At 40.6% G+C, this 17,040-nt stretch overlaps 1 protein-coding gene across 1 annotated transcript in view; it reads left to right on the top strand.

Annotated features, from left to right (window-relative positions):
• Positions 1-4,019: 4,019 nt before the first annotated feature.
• LOC131408156 (beta-galactosidase-1-like protein 3) overlaps positions 4,020-17,040 on the top strand; it is a 63,373-nt gene continuing 50,352 nt past the window's right edge. Inside the window, exons 1-5 of the mRNA XM_058544712.1 lie at positions 4,020-4,080; positions 14,300-14,378; positions 14,581-14,685; positions 15,462-15,587; positions 15,762-15,974. Coding sequence (XP_058400695.1) covers positions 4,020-4,080; positions 14,300-14,378; positions 14,581-14,685; positions 15,462-15,587; positions 15,762-15,974 — 584 coding nt within the window. The remainder of the gene's footprint in view (positions 4,081-14,299; positions 14,379-14,580; positions 14,686-15,461; positions 15,588-15,761; positions 15,975-17,040) is intronic.

The following is a 17,040-nucleotide window of genomic DNA, read 5'->3' as shown; positions in this document are numbered from 1 at the left end:
TTGGAAGAGGTTATTAATTTACTTGAAGTTTGAATTTCTTTAAGGAGAAAACCTAAAACTAAGGATCTGAAGACTTCTGACTAGCAAGAACATGGCTGTCATCTGTCCCTCTAACTGTCTTTTCTATCAACCACACGTGATCGGTCGGATTAATTATTGGAAGATGACTGAGTTCATTTTATAGCTCAAACGAGAATTTTCCACTTCCTATAATAAACATCTTGTAACGTAAGTAAACAAATAGTTTTCTAAAACAAGCATGGTTTACAAGTAAAAGTGGCTAAATTTTCACTTTTACAAATTTTGCTGCTTTTCACTATCAATAAACCTAGTGTCTTCATCTGCTCAGGCTGCCATAACAAAATACTACAGACTGACTGGATTAAGCAACAGACATTTGTTGATCACAGTTCTGGAGGCTGGAAGCCCAAGATCAGGGCACCAGTGTGGTCAGGTCTGATGAGGACTCTCCTCCTGGCTTGCAGACAGCCGCCTGCTTGCTGTGTCCTCACATGGCAGAGAAAGAGCAAGCTCTCTGCTCTCTTGTTATAAGGGCACTAATACCATCATGAGCACTCCATCCTCATGACCTCATAAGTGCCTCTCGAAGGCCCTGTCTCCAAATCCCATCATATTGTGTGTTAGGGCTTCAACACATGAATTTGGTGGAGGGAATAATTCAGCTGATAGCACCTAGGAAGATAGACAAGAGATTTTGCATACTTTAATCTTAAAAATACTTTTGTCTCAATTGGCTCTTTGTTCAGTTGTTCTTAGATCAGCACAATATTAATAATTAATAATCTTTTCATTTAATTTTTCACTGATAATATCAGTTTCTAACCCACATTTTTGGATTTCATAGGTTTCTTATTAAATACAATTGTTATGCACACTTTTTTTTTTTTTGTGAGGAGAACTAGCCCTGAGCTAACATCCATTGCCAATCCTCCTCTTTTTGCTGAAGAAGACTGGCCCTGGGCTAACATCTGTGCCCATCTTCCTCTACTTTGTATGGGATGCTGCCACAGCATGGCTTGACAAGCTGTGTGTCTCTGCGCTCCTGGGATCTGAACCTGCAAACCCCGGGCCGCAGAAGCAGAGCATGCACACTTAACTGCTATGCCACCAGGCCAGCCCTGCACATTTCTTTAAGAAGGTCGGTCTAAGAGGAAATCAAGTCTTGTCATTTTGGATTCATACACTAATTCCTATAGGGCCATTACAAATATGGTGGAAAACTCTGTCACCTTTTTCTGGAAGCTGCTGTTATTATGTAGAGGAATTTAGGAGCAGGAATTGTGCTTAACATTAAAGTGCTAGCAAAGGAGGTTTGCACAGTCAGGGCTGGAAACCCATTGATAGTCTCCCCTGCTTTAAGATTACAGATTTAAGCTACAGATTAACTTGTAGCTGCATCATCAGTTAGCTGGATAGGAACTGAAGGGGGAAATATTAACTTTTTACAGATGGTCTCTGGAATTTGGGTCTCCAGGTCCAGGGCTGGTTTGCTTTGGGAAGTTTGTGTGTTAGAAGTTTGTTTTCAGACTATACTGGTTTGCTTAGGCTGCCATAATAAAATATCACAGACCAGGTAACTTAAAAACAGAAATTTATTTTTTCACAACTCTGGAGGCTAAGAGTCCAAGATCAAGGCATCAGAATGTTTCTCCTGAGGCCTCTCCCTGGCTTATAGAGGGCCACCCTCTTGCTGCTGCTTCACATGGTCTTTTCTGTATTCCTGGTGTCTCCACCATTTCTTATAATGACAGCAGTCATATTGGATCGGGGCCTCACCCTTAGGATCTCATTTAACCTTAATTACCTCTTTAAAGGCCCTAGCTCCAAATGCAGTCACAATGGGGTTGAGGCTCCAACACAGGAATTTTGAGGGAACACAATTCAGTCCATAACAGAGGTTTACTCCCTTAATCTCAAGACATAAACTGACAGCTTTGTTTGATCAAAATCTTACTTCAGGGCCAGCCCTGTAGCCTAGTGGTTAAGTTCAGCATGCTTTGCTTCAGTGGCCCAGTTTAAGTTCCCAGGTGTGGGCCTGCACCACTCATCTGTGGCTGTGCTGTGGTGGTGACCCACATATAAAATGGAGGACGGTTGGCACAGATGTTAGCTCACGGCGACTCTTCCTCAGATTAAAAAAATCTTAGTTCACCTTACACCTCCTTAGAAATTCTACAGGTTTAATTTATGTGAAAGTCTGGGAAACTTACAAACTCTTTCCAGGGTTCATCTGCAGAGACCCTCAAATAACCGTTGTCAGACGGAACCCAAAGATGGCAAAAAGATACAGAATCAGTCTTTCTTAAAACGAACTTATAACTCAGTCTCTGAATCCTCCAGTCTTGTTAAAATTCCTCTATTTGACTCCATAGAAATCCTGATTGTCGGTACACAGTTTGTTTCCACAGGTACATCAACATTGCAGGTGACTGTGGACCCAGCCATCAGATGCATAGCTGAGGTACTAAATGCTCAGTGCACATGGAAGTCAACTTCACCACTCTTTTCTAAGGAAGATACAGAGATGGACGAGAATAGTGTAGTTTTTTCTTAGCTTGTAATTTAAATTATTTATTTATTTCACAAAGTTTAAACCACATACAAAAGCATAAGAAAAAAGTGAATATCATTCAAAATTCTATCATCCAGAGATAAATATTCTTAAAATGTTGATAAACAGTATCTCACACATATTTCTAGGAATCTGTACTTATAGATATATGCATTAAATTTACATAAGTGGATTATTGCTTTATATCTATTCTTCAATGCCTTATTTTCACAGAAAAAATGTGATTTTGAGAAGTTTCATGTCAATAAATATAACAATCAATATAGATCTATAAACTTTTAAACATTTATTTAGTATTTTATTGTGTGTATATATATATATATATATATTTTTTTTTTTTTTTTTGGTGAGGAAGATTAGCCCTGAGCTAACATCTGTTGCCAATCCTCCTCTTTTTGCTGAGGAAGATTTGCCCTGGGCTAACATCCATGCCCATCTTCCCCTAATTTATATGTGGGACACCTTCCACAGCATGGCTTGACAAGCCATGCGTTGGTACATGACCAGGATCCGAACCTGTGAACCCCAGGCCGCCAAAGCAGAGCATGTGCACTTAACCACTATGCCACCGGGCCAGCTCCTGTGTTCTTTTTCCTCTTTAATCTTTGGTATATGTGAAACTTATGATGTAAGGAATGAGGTAGGATCAAGTCTGAGGAACATTTCTTGACTAGTCTGTCTTTTCACCACACTTCTCACAAAGGCAGGAGTACATTTTAATATTTAAGAGCATGGACTTTATTGTTAGACACACCAGGGTTTGGGTCCCAAGTTGGGCCCCCTACAGGCTATGTGACTTAGGGTAAGTTACTTTTCCTTTCCGTGTTTCAGTTTCTTCATGTAAAGTGGGGATAATATTAATAGCTGCCTCATATAGTTGTTGTGAGGTTAAAATAAGAAAGTTCATATGAAGTGCTCATCAAAAAGTCCAGTAATAAATGATCAATACATTTATTAATTATTAATAGCTATTATTAACATTAGTGTCTAAACTCCCTCGTATACTTAGATCTCTAGTGTAGTTATTAAAAGCAAGGGCTTTGGAACCAGAATACTAGGGATCAAAAACCTTTCACCAAGGGAGTAACATCAGCATCATGGTGGAGTGAGATGTTCCCTTTGTCTCTCCCCTCTAAATTACAACCAAACAGACATCCATTAACAAACAGAGGATCCCCCATACAGCACAACAGGAAGCTTAAGACATCCAGGCAGCTATACGTCTGAATGTGGGTGGACTGGACCCCCAGGAAGCAGTGGAACTAGGGGAGCAGCCCCCACCCCCACCCCCAGCTGCAGTGGTCTAGGAGGTGGTTCCTCATGCAGTGGCCAGTGTGGCAATCCTGAGTGTGAGTGCACACCTGGGAGGTGGCAGCAGTGGCTGGCAGCAGTCCTGCATGCACAGGAACACCCGGAGGATGGCACAATGGCTGGTGAACACTCGAGCCGCAGCAGCAGCAGCATGGCAGCAGCCCCACCCCACGATGGTCAGTGGAGCTGTGGGAGAGGCAGTGGCCCGATCTGCACAGTTGCAAGCAGACAGGGCAAGAGCACCCAGACACCAGTGGTGGCACCCCTGACACCAACTCCACCAGCGGTGGGGGCTGCATACAAGTTCCCAGATCCCTAGGCTTCCACTAGTAACAGTGACACCTGTGAACCCAGACCACTGGCAGTGTCGAAACCAGCACCCCCAGACAACTGAGGAACAGCAACACAGGTGGTGCATGGGACAACAACATCTGAGGCCATGGAGAGCCAGTGGAGGAACACAAGTCCCAGGCAACCAGAACCAAGGTAACCAAAGGCATACCCCCAAAAGAGAAGGTGATTACTACCACAAATGTGCCAGCAGAGGGTCAATTCATCAAACACCATGAAGAAGTACAGCAACATTGCAGGATAGAAGGAAAATGACAACTCTCTAGAAACCAAATCTGAAGTCACAAAAGTTTACGCTCTAACTGACAGAGAATTCAAAATAGCTGTCATAAAGAAACTCAATGACCTACAAGAAAACACAGAAGGACAGTTTAATGAGATCAAGAATAAAATTAAGGAACAGAAGGAATACTTCAGCAAAGAGATTGAAGCTCTAAAAACAAACCCAAACAGAAATGCTGGAGATGAAGAACACAATTAATGAGATAAAAAATAATATAGAAAGCATAAAAAATAGAGCAGACCTTATGGAGGAAAGAATTAGTGTGCTCGAAGATAGAAACCTAGAAATAATTCATGTGGAGGAGGAGAGAGAAATAAGTTTCAAAAAACATGAAGAAATTCTTAGAGAAATATCTGACTTAATTATGAAAAGTAACATAAGGATTATAGGTGTCCCAGAGGGAAAAGAGTGGGAGAATGGAGCAGAAAGCTTATTCAAAGAAATAATAGTGGAGAACTTCCCAAATTTGGAGAAGGAACTAGACATACAAGTACATGAAGCTAATAGAACTCCTAATTACATCAATCCAAAAAGACCTTCTCCAAGGCATATAATATTAAAACTGTCAAAAGTCACTGACAAAGAAAAAATATTAAGGGCAACAAGAGAGAAGAAAATAACATACAAAGGAACTCCCATCAGGCTTTCAGCGATTTCTCAGCAGAAACCTTACAGGCTAGGAGAGAGTGGAATGATATATTCAAAATACTGAAAGATAAAAACTGTCAGCCAAGAGTACTCTATCCAGTGAAATTATCCTTCAGATATGATGGAGAAATAAAACCTTTCCCAGACAAACAAAAGCTGAAGGAGCTCATTGCCACTAGACCTGCCTTACAAGAAAGGCTGAAGGGAGCCCTTCTACCTGAAACAAAAAGGCAAAGGTTTACAAAGCTTTGAGCAAGGAGATAAATAGACAGACAAAATCAGAAAATTACAGCTTTATATCAGAATAAGTTAGCAAACTTTTAGTTATAACATAAAGGATAAAGGGGAAAAAAGCATCAAAAATAACTAGAAGCACTTCAATTTGGTCACAAACTCACAACACAAAAATGAATAATTTGTGACAACAAAAACATTAAAAGGGAAGAGGAAAGGGATGGAACCTGCTTAGGCTAATAGAGTTAAGAGGCTATCAGAAAAATGGCTATCTCATCTATGAGATCTTTTATACAAATCTCATGGTAACCAAAAATCAAAAAATCAGAGCAGTGTCACAAATCATAAATAAAGAGAAAACTGAGAAAACCAGCAGAGAAAACCACCAAAAGGAAAAGGCAGACAGAAATACAAAGAAAAAGAAATAATGGAAATATAGAACAACCAGAAAACAAAAGATAAAATGGCACTATTAAGCCCTCATATATCAAAAATCACTCCAAATGTAGACGGATTGAATTCTCAAAAGACATAGAGTGGTTGGATGGATTAAAAAACAAGACCCAATAATATGCTGCCTCTGGGAAATGCATCTCAGCTCTAAAGACAAACATAGGCTCAGAGTGAAGGGATGGAAGATTATACTCTAAGCAAATGGCAAGCAAAAGAAGGTGGGTGTAGCCATACTCATCAGACAAAGCAGACTTCAAGATAAAAAAGATAATGAGAGACAAAGATGGGCACTATATAAAGATAAAAGGTACATTCCACCAAGAAGACATCGCACTCGTTAAGATATATGCACCTAACTTGGGAACACCAAAGTATATAAAGCAACTATTAATAGAACTAAAGTGAGAAATTGACACCAGTACAATAGATAGATCATCCAGACAGAAAGTCAACAAGGAAACAGTGGCCTTAAATGAAACACTAGACCAGATGGACTTAATAGAGATATATAGAACATTGCATACAAAAACAGCAGATTACACATTCTTCTGAAGGGCACATGGAACATTCTCAAAGATAGACCATATGTTGGGAAACAAGGCAAGCATCAATTAATTAAGAAGATTGAAATCATATCAAGCCTCTTTTCCAACCACAATACTATCATACTAGAATCAACTACAAGACAAAAGCTGGTCAAGTGACAAATATGTGGACTAAACAACATGCTAGTGAACAACCATTGGATCAATGAAGAAATCAAAGGAGAAATCAAAAAATACCTGGAGACAAATAAATGAAAACACAACATACCAATTTTTATGTGATGCAGCAAAAGCGGTACTAAGAGGGAAATTTATAGCAATATAGGCTTACCTCCACAAACAAGAAAAACCTCAACTAAGTAATCTTAAACTATGTCTAAAAGAACTAGAAAAAGAAGAACAAACAAAGCCCAAAGTCAGTAGAAGGAAGGGAATAATGAAAATCAGAGGAGAAATAAATGAAATAGAGACTAAAAAAACAACAGAAAGGTTCAATGAAACTAAGAGCTAGTTCTTGGAGAAGGTAAACAAAATTGACAAACCCTTAGCCAGACTCACTAAGAAAAAAAGAGAGAAGGCTCAAATGAAATCAAAAGTGAAAGAGGAGAAATTACAATGGACACCACAGAAATACAAAGGATGATAAGAGAATATTATGAAAAACTATCAACCAACAAACTGGCTCCTGGAGAAATGGATAAATTCTTAGAATGATACAACCTCCTAAAACTGAATCAAGAAGAAATAAAGAATCTGAATAGACCAATCACAAGTAAAGAGAGTGAAAGTTATCAACAATCTCCCAAAAAACAAAAGTCCAGGACCAGATGGCTTCCCTGGTGAATTCTACCAAACATTCAAAGAAGATTTAATTCCTATCCTTCTCAAACTCTTCCAAAAAATTGAAGAGGAGGGCAAGCTTCCTAGCTCATTCTACAAAGCCAACATTACCCTGATACCAAAACCAGATGAGGACAACACAAAAAAAGAAAATTACAGGCCTATATTGCTGATGAACATAGATGCAAATATCCTGAACAAAATATTAGCAAATCAAATACAGAAATACATTAAAAGGATCATACACCAGGATCAAGTGGGATTTATACCAGGGATGCAGGGATGTTCAACATTCACAAATCAATCAATGTGATACACCACATTAACAAATGAGGAACAAGAACCTCATGATCATCTCAATGGATGCATTTGACAAGATATGGCATCCATCAATGATAAAAACTCTGAATAAAATGGGTATAGAAGGAAAGTACCTCAACATAATAAAGGCCATATATGACAAGCCCACAGCCAACATCATACTCAATGGTGAAAAACTGAAAGCCATTCCTCTGAGAACAGGAACAAGACAAGGATGCCCACTCTTGCCACTCTTATTCAACATAATACTGGAGGTTTTGGCCAGAGCAATTAGCCAAGAAAAAGAAATAAAAGATATCCAAATTGGAAATGAAGAAGTGAAACTCTCACTATTTGTGGATGACATGATTTTATATATAGAAAAACCAAAACAATCCATCAAAAAACTATTAGAAATAATCAACAAATACAGTAAAGTTACAGGGTACAAAATCAACACGCAAAAATCAGTTGCATTTCTATACACTAATAACAAACTAGCAGAAAGTGAAGTCAAGATTACAATCCAATTTAAAATCACAACAAAAAGAATAAAATATCTATGAATAAATTGAACCGAGGTGAAAGACCTATACATCAAAAACTGTTAGATATTATTGACAGAAGTCGAAGAAAACATAAAGAAATGGAAAGATATTCCAGGTTCCTGGATTGGAAGAATAAGCATAGTTAAAATGTCCATATTACCTAAAGCAATCTACAGATTCAATGCAATCCCAATCAGAATACCAATGACATTCTTCATGGAAATAGAACAAAGAATCCTCATATTTGTATGGAACAACAAAAGACCCTGAACAGCTGAGGCAATCCTAAGAAAAAAGAACAAAGCTGGAGGCACCACAATCCCTGACTTCAAAATATACTACAAAGCAATAGTAATCAAAACAGCATGGTACTTGTACAAAAACAGACACACAGATCAATGGAACACAATTGAAAGCCCAGAAATAAAACCACACATCTATGGACAACTGATCTTTGACAAAGGAGCCAAGAACATACAATGGAGAAAGGAAAATTTCTTCAATAAATGGTGTTGGGAAAACTGGACAGCCACATGCAAAAGAATGAAAGCTGATCATTTTTTTACACCTTACACAACAATTAACTCAAAATGGATTAAAGACTTGAATGTAAGACCTGAAACCATAAAACTCCTAGAAGAAAACATAGATAGTACACTCTTTGATATTGGTCTTAGCAATATCTTTCGAAAAGCATGTCTACTCAGGCAAGGGAAACAAAAGAAAAAATAAACAAATGGGACTACATCAGACTACAAAGTTTCTGCAAGGCAAAGGAAACCAGGAAGAAAATGTAAAGACAGCTCACCAACTGGGAGAAAACATTTGCAAATCATATATCTGAAAAGGGGTTGATTTCCAAAATATATAAAGAATTCACACAACTCAACAACAAAAGAAACAAATAATCTGATCAAAAAATGAGCAGAGGATATGAACAGACATTTTTCCAAAGAAGATATACAGATGTCCAACAAGCGCATGAAAAGATGTTCAACATCACTAATTATTAGGGAGATGCAAATCAAAGCTACAATGAGATATCACCCTACATCCGTCAGAATTGCTGTAATCAGCAAGACAAGAAATAACAAGTGTTGGAGAGGATATGGAGAAAAGGGAACCCTCAAACACTGCCGGTGGGAATGCAACCTGTGCTGCCACTATGGAAAACAGCACGGAAATTTCTCAAAAAATTAAAAATAGAAATACCATACGATCCAGCTATCTCACTACTGGGTATTTATCCAAAGAACTTGAAATCAATAATACAAAGAGAGTTATTCACCCCTATGTTCATTGCTGCATTATTCACCATAGCCAAGATGTGGAAGCAACCCAAGTGCCCATCAACTGATGGATAGATAAAGAAGATGTGGTGTGTGTGTATATATATATATATATATATACACACACAATGGAATAGTATTCAGCCATAAAAAAAACACAAAATCATGCCATTTCCCACAACATGGATAGACCTTGAGGGTATTATGTTAAGTAAAATAAGCCAGACAGAGAAAGACAAACACCGTATGATTTCACTCATATGTGGAAGATAAACAAACACATGGGTAAGGAGAACAGACTGGTGGTTACCAGAGGGGAAGGGGGGAGGGAGGGTGAAAGGGGTAAAGGGGCACATATGTATGATGACAGATAAAAACTAGACTATTGGGGGTGAAGAAGATGCAGTCTGTACAGAAACTGATATGTAATAATGTACACCTGAAATACAATGTTATAAACCAATATGACCTATAAAATCATTTAAAGAAAAAAAAGAACAATAAACAACAACAACAAAAAGAAGATGCGGTATATACACACATAACAGAATAGTACTCAGCCATATAAAAAGACAAAATCTTGCCACTTGCCCCAACATGGATGGGCCTTGAGGGTATTATGTTAAGCGAAATAAGCCAGAGAAATACAAACACGATATGATTTCACTCATATGTGGAAGATAAGCAAACACATGGATAAGGAGAACAGATCGGTGGTTACCAGAAGGGAAGGGGTTGGGGGAAGGATGAAAGGAGTAAAGGGGCACGTATGTATGGTGACAGATAAAAATTAGACTATTGGTGGTGAACACCATGCAGTCTATACAGAAACTGATATGTAATAATGTACACCAGAAATTTATACAATGTTATAAGCCAATAGGACCTCAACAAAATAATTTTAAAAAATTATTAGATATGAAAGATCTGAAAGATGTGGAAATAATAATAAGAATAATAAAAGTAATCACGATAAAAAAGATGCTCCACATCATATGTCATCAGGAAAATGCAAATTAAGACATCAATGAGATACTACTACACACCTATTAGAACAGCCAAAATCCAGAACCACGGACAATACCAAATGCTGGCAAGCATGTTGAGGAAGAAGAATTCTCGTACACTGCTGGTAGGAATGCAAAATGGTACAGCTACTTTGGAAAACAGTTTGGAGGTTTCTTACAAAACTTACTCTGACCATACGACCCAGCAATCAAGCTTCTTTGTATTTACCCACATGAGTTGAAAACTTATTTCCACACAAAAATTAGCCAAAACTTAGAAGCAACCAAGATGTCCTTCAGTAGATGAATGGATAAATAAATTGGTACATCCAGACAATGGAATATTATTCAGCACTAAAAAGAAATGAGCTATCAAGCCATAAAGAAACATGGAGAAACTTAAATGCATATTAATAAGTGAAAGAAGCCAATCTGAGAAGGCTTACATATTATATGGTTCCAACTATACGACATTCTGGAAAAGACAAAACTATGGCAGCAATAAAAAGATCATCGGTTGCCAGGGGTAGGGGATGGGAAGAGATGAATAGGTAGAGCCCGGGGACTTTGGGGGCAGTGAAAATACTCTGTATGATATTGTAATGGTGGATATATGTCATTACACATTTGTCGACATTGATAGAATTTACAACACCGAGAGTAAACCCTATGTAAACTATGGACTTTGGTGATTATGATGTGTCAGTGCAGCTTCACCTCTGGTAAAAAACGTACCACTCTAGTGAGCGATGTTCATAGGGGAGAGGCTGTGCATATGTGGGAGCACGGGGTATATGAGAAATCTCTGTACTTTCCTCTCAAGTTTATTATAAACCTAAAACTGCTCTTAAGTCTTTTTTAAAAAATTAAAACACTAAAACAAAACAAAACAAAAAAAGAAAAAGTAAAAGAGAACTAAAAATAAAGAAAAAATCTTGAAAGCAGCCACAGAGAAATGATGCATTACCTATAGGGAAACCCCCGTTGGAATTATAGCCAATTATGAGACGTGGAATACAACCCCATTCTATGAAAGTCAGAAGGAAGTAGCACAATATTTTTCAAGGGCTGAAAGAGAAGAAGTACTAACTTCAAGGAAAACTCGTTTCCCTTTAGTCATATAACACTTCTGACACCAAATGTTTCGGTTTTTCCACATCATGCAATTTTCCAGTTCTCAGCAGATACCAACTTGTGTGTCCTACAATTTAACTCAATTCTGATACTAACTTCCCAGAGTTAGCACAGACTCCACAGGTTAAGGGCTCAGTCCCACATGACTACCCCCACTTTCAGATACCAGTCCTAGGTTGTCATCTCTACTTCTGATTGACCCGTTATAAATCAGGGTTTCCCGCAACCCCTTCCTCATGTTCAATAATTTGCTAGAACTGCTTACAGAACTCAGGGAAACACTTACCTAGGTTTACCGGTTTATTATAAAGGATACAACTCAGGAACAGCCAGGGAAGAGCTGAATACGGCCAGGTGTGGGGAAGAGGCATGGAGATTCCACGCCCAATCTGGATGCACCACTCTCTGTATGTTCACCAACCTAGAAGCTCCCTGAAGTGTTCCCCTTTGGTTAGGGTTTTTATGGGTGCTTCATTATGTAGGCACGATTGACTAAATCATTGGCCATTGGTAATTGACTCAACCTCTAGCCCCTCTCTCCTCCTCAGAGGTTGGAGTTGTGGGGTGGGTTGAGGCTGAAAGTTCTAACTCCTCATCCTTATAGGGGCTTTTCAAAAGTCACCTCATTAACATAAACTCAGGTGTGTTTGAAAAAGGCTTGTTATGAATCACAAAAGATGCTCTTCTCATCCCTATCACTCAGGAAATTCCAAGGGTTTTAGGAGCTCTGTGACAGGAACTGGGAACGAAAACCAAATATATATATTTCTCCTTATATCACGATATCACACAACTGCAAATTCTCTATCTGTCAAAAGTATCTTTCAGAAAGAAAAGTAGGATGGTATTGTTCTAGAAAATGAAGAGATGGTTTAAGCATTTGACAAAATCCAACACCACTCATAATAAAAAATCTCAGCAAATTAGGAACAGAAGGGAACTTCTTCAACTTGATTAACAACGTATACACAAACTCCACATCTAACATCGTACTTAATGGTGAAAGAGTAAGTGTTTTCCACCTGAGACTGGGAGCAAGGATGTCAGCTCCCACCACTCTTATTCAACATAGTACTAGAAATTCTAGCTACCATCATAAGATAAGAAAAAGAAATAAAAGATATACAGATTTGAAAAAAAAGAAATAAAGCTGTATTTGCAGATGACATGATTGTCTCTGAAGAAAATTCCAAGGAATTGGATTTTCAATTCCTATAACAACCTCCTAGAATTAATAAGTGAGTTTACCAACGTCACAGAGTACAAGATCAATACAAGAAACTCAATTGCGTTTCTTCTATATGCTAACAATGAACATGCTGAAACTGAATTTGAAAATACAATCCATTTAAAATCGCTCAAAAGAAAATGAGATACTGAGGTATAAATCTAACAATATATGCATAAAATCTGTATGTTGAAAGATCATAAAATTCTGATGAAAAAAGTGAAAGAATACCGAAATAAATGGAGAGACATAGCATGTTCTTGGATTTGAAGACTCAACATAGCAAAGATGTCAAATCTCCCCAACTGGATCTATAAGTCTAATGCAATTCTCATCAAAATTTTAGCATGGCTTTTTGTGGAAATAGACAAGCTTATTCTAAATTTTATACAGAAAGGCACAGGCCTTAGAATAGTTTAAAAGATCTTGACAAAGAAGAATAAAATTTTGTGGCTGTGAAACCAAATTTATAAAACAAGGTGTATTCAAAGAAGTTAAATATTATACATCTGTGTAAGATGTAGAAAGTCTCAAGAATCCATTGCTTCCAACCTAAGAATGAGAAAAAGATGGATAACCTACAAAATTCTCCAGGAGCTGAGGTTTCAAGAGGAAAGTATACCTGTAGAGTGAGACAAGAGAAAAAACCCACAGTAGTCTCCGAAAACTGTAGTTTTCAGCTGTATTTGCATGATGTCAGCTGATTTCAACCTGATGCCACAGGCCTTGTTCTTCCAAACGGGAAAAGAAAAGCAAGGGCTTCAAGGAGAAGAGATCAGATTTCTCTTTTCCTCACAGGTACTTCAAATCCAGCAGTCCAAACCTGGGTTCATCACTCTTGTCCCTCTATTCAAACCTTCATCACGTCCTGTGTTTCTGATCTCTGTAAATGTCACCACCATCTACGAAAGTCACTTAAGCCTGAAACGTGGGGGTCATCCCAGACCCCTTTCTCTGTATCACTTGCCTCATCCGACCAACTGTCAAGAGTTACCAACTTCACTGCACAGATTTTTCTTACATCCACTCCCTCCTCTTGCATAGTATTACCAGCGTGAGAAACACAAGAGCCCTATCCACGGGTGACACGTCTGTTGGGATGACTTGTCTGTTTCTCATCCAGCCTCCACCTTGTACCAAGTAATCTCCATAAAAGTATTTTCCGACCTAGTTCTTGCTTGAAATCTCTGGAAAAAGACTGAGCTGCTAGGTATTGCATCCTCAGCCCTCCCTGACCTGCCTCCTCCTGATCTGATCTCTCCAGCCCCAACTCAGGCTACGTTGTAACCAAAGAATTCCAAACTGTAGTTTCTTGCACATACTGTGTAGTTACTTTTCAGTATTCCCAAGGGTAGGAACAGCATTCCCACTTTTCTTTGCTCTGATAATTCTCACTCTTTTACCAACTCAGTTTGAGAAAACTACTCCTCCAGGGTAGGCTGTACGTCGTCCATTACACCCTGCAGAATCTTTATTTTAGCATTTACTCATCGTATTGAAACTGTTTTATTGCGTGCACGCCCCCATCCATTTAGTCCGAAAGCGCTGTCTGGAACCAAAGGGCCACTCACTAAAGTTGCTGAACCGGCGGAATCAGAACTTCCCTGCTCTCGGGTAGGCTGGGCTGTCCTCGTCCTTTCCTCCCCCTCAGCTCCGCCTTTCCGTCCCAATTGGCTGGTGACACACAGTTTAGGAAAATCGAGGTCAGGGCTATAACCCAAGACCCTCCCGCCTTACCTCCACCAGCTGAAAGGCATCTGCGCAGACAGGCGGTCGCACATCCCGGGTCTCACGCAGGGCTCTGCCCTTCTTGCAGCCCAGAGCCCGAGACCTTCTCCTTGCGCCGCCCGGCAGCCCCGGCTCCGTCCCCGGGACCTCGGCTCCTCCGCTTCACGGGGATGGGTTCCCCGCCGCGCTCCAGGTGACCGTCTCCGGCGTTCCCTGGGCCGCGCCAGGCCGCAGCCCATGCCGCCCTTCCAGGCGCGGGCGTCCCTTGAGCCCCATCCCAGCTTCCCGATCACCCGGGAGCCTCCTGGACCTCCCTCCACGTCTGTCAGCCAGTCAGCCACAGGCATTTATCGCGCTGGGCCCTGGGGACATTACTGGGGGCAACGGCCCCTTTGGATTGGGGTGCCCTTCTGGGCCCTCAAACCTGGCCAAGACTCGCATTATCAACTCCCCTTTCAAGCTTTCTCTCCTCCACTCTTTCTTCTGCCGGTACCTGAGCTACCCCGCCCTGCTGAGGATCTGTCCATTGCCCCAGATAGAAGAAAATCAGTGTGGACGCTGACAAAGGGCTCCAATTGCCAGACACTGTCCTTCCTGAACCTGGTGGATGAAGTGCTGGCACCTCTCATGGAGCCCCTTACCCCACCTCCACCTTCTCCCAGGACCCCCTCCCCCAGGGCCCAGCCCAGTCCTGATCCTGGCTGCAGGCTGCTGGGACTGAAAGTCTGTTGGCAGCTTTCTGTCCTGACTGAGGGGGACTGTGGGGCCCCCCGGGTGTGCAGGGACCTGAGTTGACCTGGGTAAGCCAAAGGCTTCCCGCACCTTAGGCCCGCCTAGGAGTCCCGCCTGCGAGGAGAGCCTCCTCTGAGGCCCTTGCCTCTCACCTGCCTCTAGAGCAGCTTTCTGGTCCTTGGAGCTTGACGAGGCCACTGCCTTCCCCTTGCCATTGTTATTTCTTTCTCTTTTCAGCCCGTGTCTCTCCTGGAAAAGAATCCTGTGCATCTTTTTCCTACCATTTATCTTATCAGGTTTTCCTCCTCGAGTGAAACATAAAAAGAATCTTATATCTGGAAACGCGTGGCCTCAGCCACTCCAGTACAGGTTTGCTTGAGTGGGGAGAGGGGAGCTTTCTCTCCTTTCTTGGAGAAAATACTATTGGAAGCATGCATAAAGCATGTCCTGCTAACAAGAACTTTTTCTGCTAGGGCTTTGGCAGGCTCTCTCTCTTTCTATTTCTCTCTCTCTCTTAGTCTCTCGCTCTCTCAGCAGGTTTAATTGGTCTCATCTGACCCCTCTCGAGCTGAAGGACCGATCTGTGGGACTTCAGACTCAAAGCACAGTTGGGAGTAATCCGTACTTCACCCTGGAGGGTGACAAGTTCCTGATCTTAGGGGGCTCCATCCACTATTTCCGAGTGCCCAGGGAGTACTGGAGGGACCGCCTCCTGAAGCTGAAAGCCTGTGGCTTCAACACCGTCACCACGTGAGTGTTGGCCCCTAGCCCTCCGTGGCCTTGCTACCTTATGAGGGCTCATAACATCTGCATCCAGGCTCAGAGCCTCTGGTTTGGGAGCGTGGCCTGAGGGTTTACCTTCTGAATAGTCATTTGCAGCATGTGCCTGTTGTGCTTAAGCGCCACTTACATCTGGTACTTAGTTTGCTGTGGTCAAAGCCTTGGATAGGGGTTAATGGGAGAAATGGAAAAGGAGTAAGTGATCCCCTCAGGAATCTCTCTAAAGGGAGAGTTGTTGGCTCCCTTAGGAGCACTCAGTTTAATGATGTATGCTCCAAGTATACTTACAGATAAACACATTTTTTTTATTGATGTCATAATAGTTTATAACATTGTGAAATTTCAGTTGTACATTATTATTTGTCAGTCACCATATAAATGTGCCCCCTCACCCCTTGTACCCACCCCCCGAAACCCCGTTTCCCTGGTAACCACCAAACAGTTCTCTCTGTCCATGTGTTAGTTTATCTTCCACATATGAGTGAGATCATACGGTGTTTGTCTTTCTCTGTTTGGCTTATTTCACTTAACAAAATACCCTTCAAGTCCATCCATGTTGTTGCAAATGGGATGATTTTGTCTTTTTTTATGGCTGAGTACTCTAATGTGTCAATTGTCATAAGCCACACTGAAGCTAGTATTTCTTAACCTTTGCTCTTTCGGGCAGATTCCTTGACCATAAACCTGAGGGGGAACGTATAATTGTACAGGAGGAGAGACTGGTCCAGAAGTGGCGAGTCAGGGGAAAGGAAGGGCACGCAGGTCCTTGTATTCCATTGTATATATATACCACATCTTCTTGATCCAGTCATCAGTCGAAGGACACTTGTGTTGCTTCCACTTCTTGGCTATAGACAATAATGCTGCATAGGGGTGCATAAGCCTCTTTAGATTGTTGATTTCAGGTTCATTGGATAGATTCTCAGTAGTGAGATAGCTGGATCATAAGGTATTTCTGTGTTTAATTTTTTGAGGAATCTCCATACTGTTTTCCATAGAGGCTGTGCCAGTTTGCATTTCCACCAGCAGTGAATGA

This window comes from Diceros bicornis, chromosome 7 (genome assembly GCF_020826845.1).
Source record: "Diceros bicornis minor isolate mBicDic1 chromosome 7, mDicBic1.mat.cur, whole genome shotgun sequence".
In the NCBI taxonomy this organism is placed as follows: domain Eukaryota; kingdom Metazoa; phylum Chordata; class Mammalia; order Perissodactyla; family Rhinocerotidae; genus Diceros; species Diceros bicornis.
Note: the sequence above shows the minus strand (reverse complement) of the source record. Positions and strands in the feature narration are given on the sequence as shown.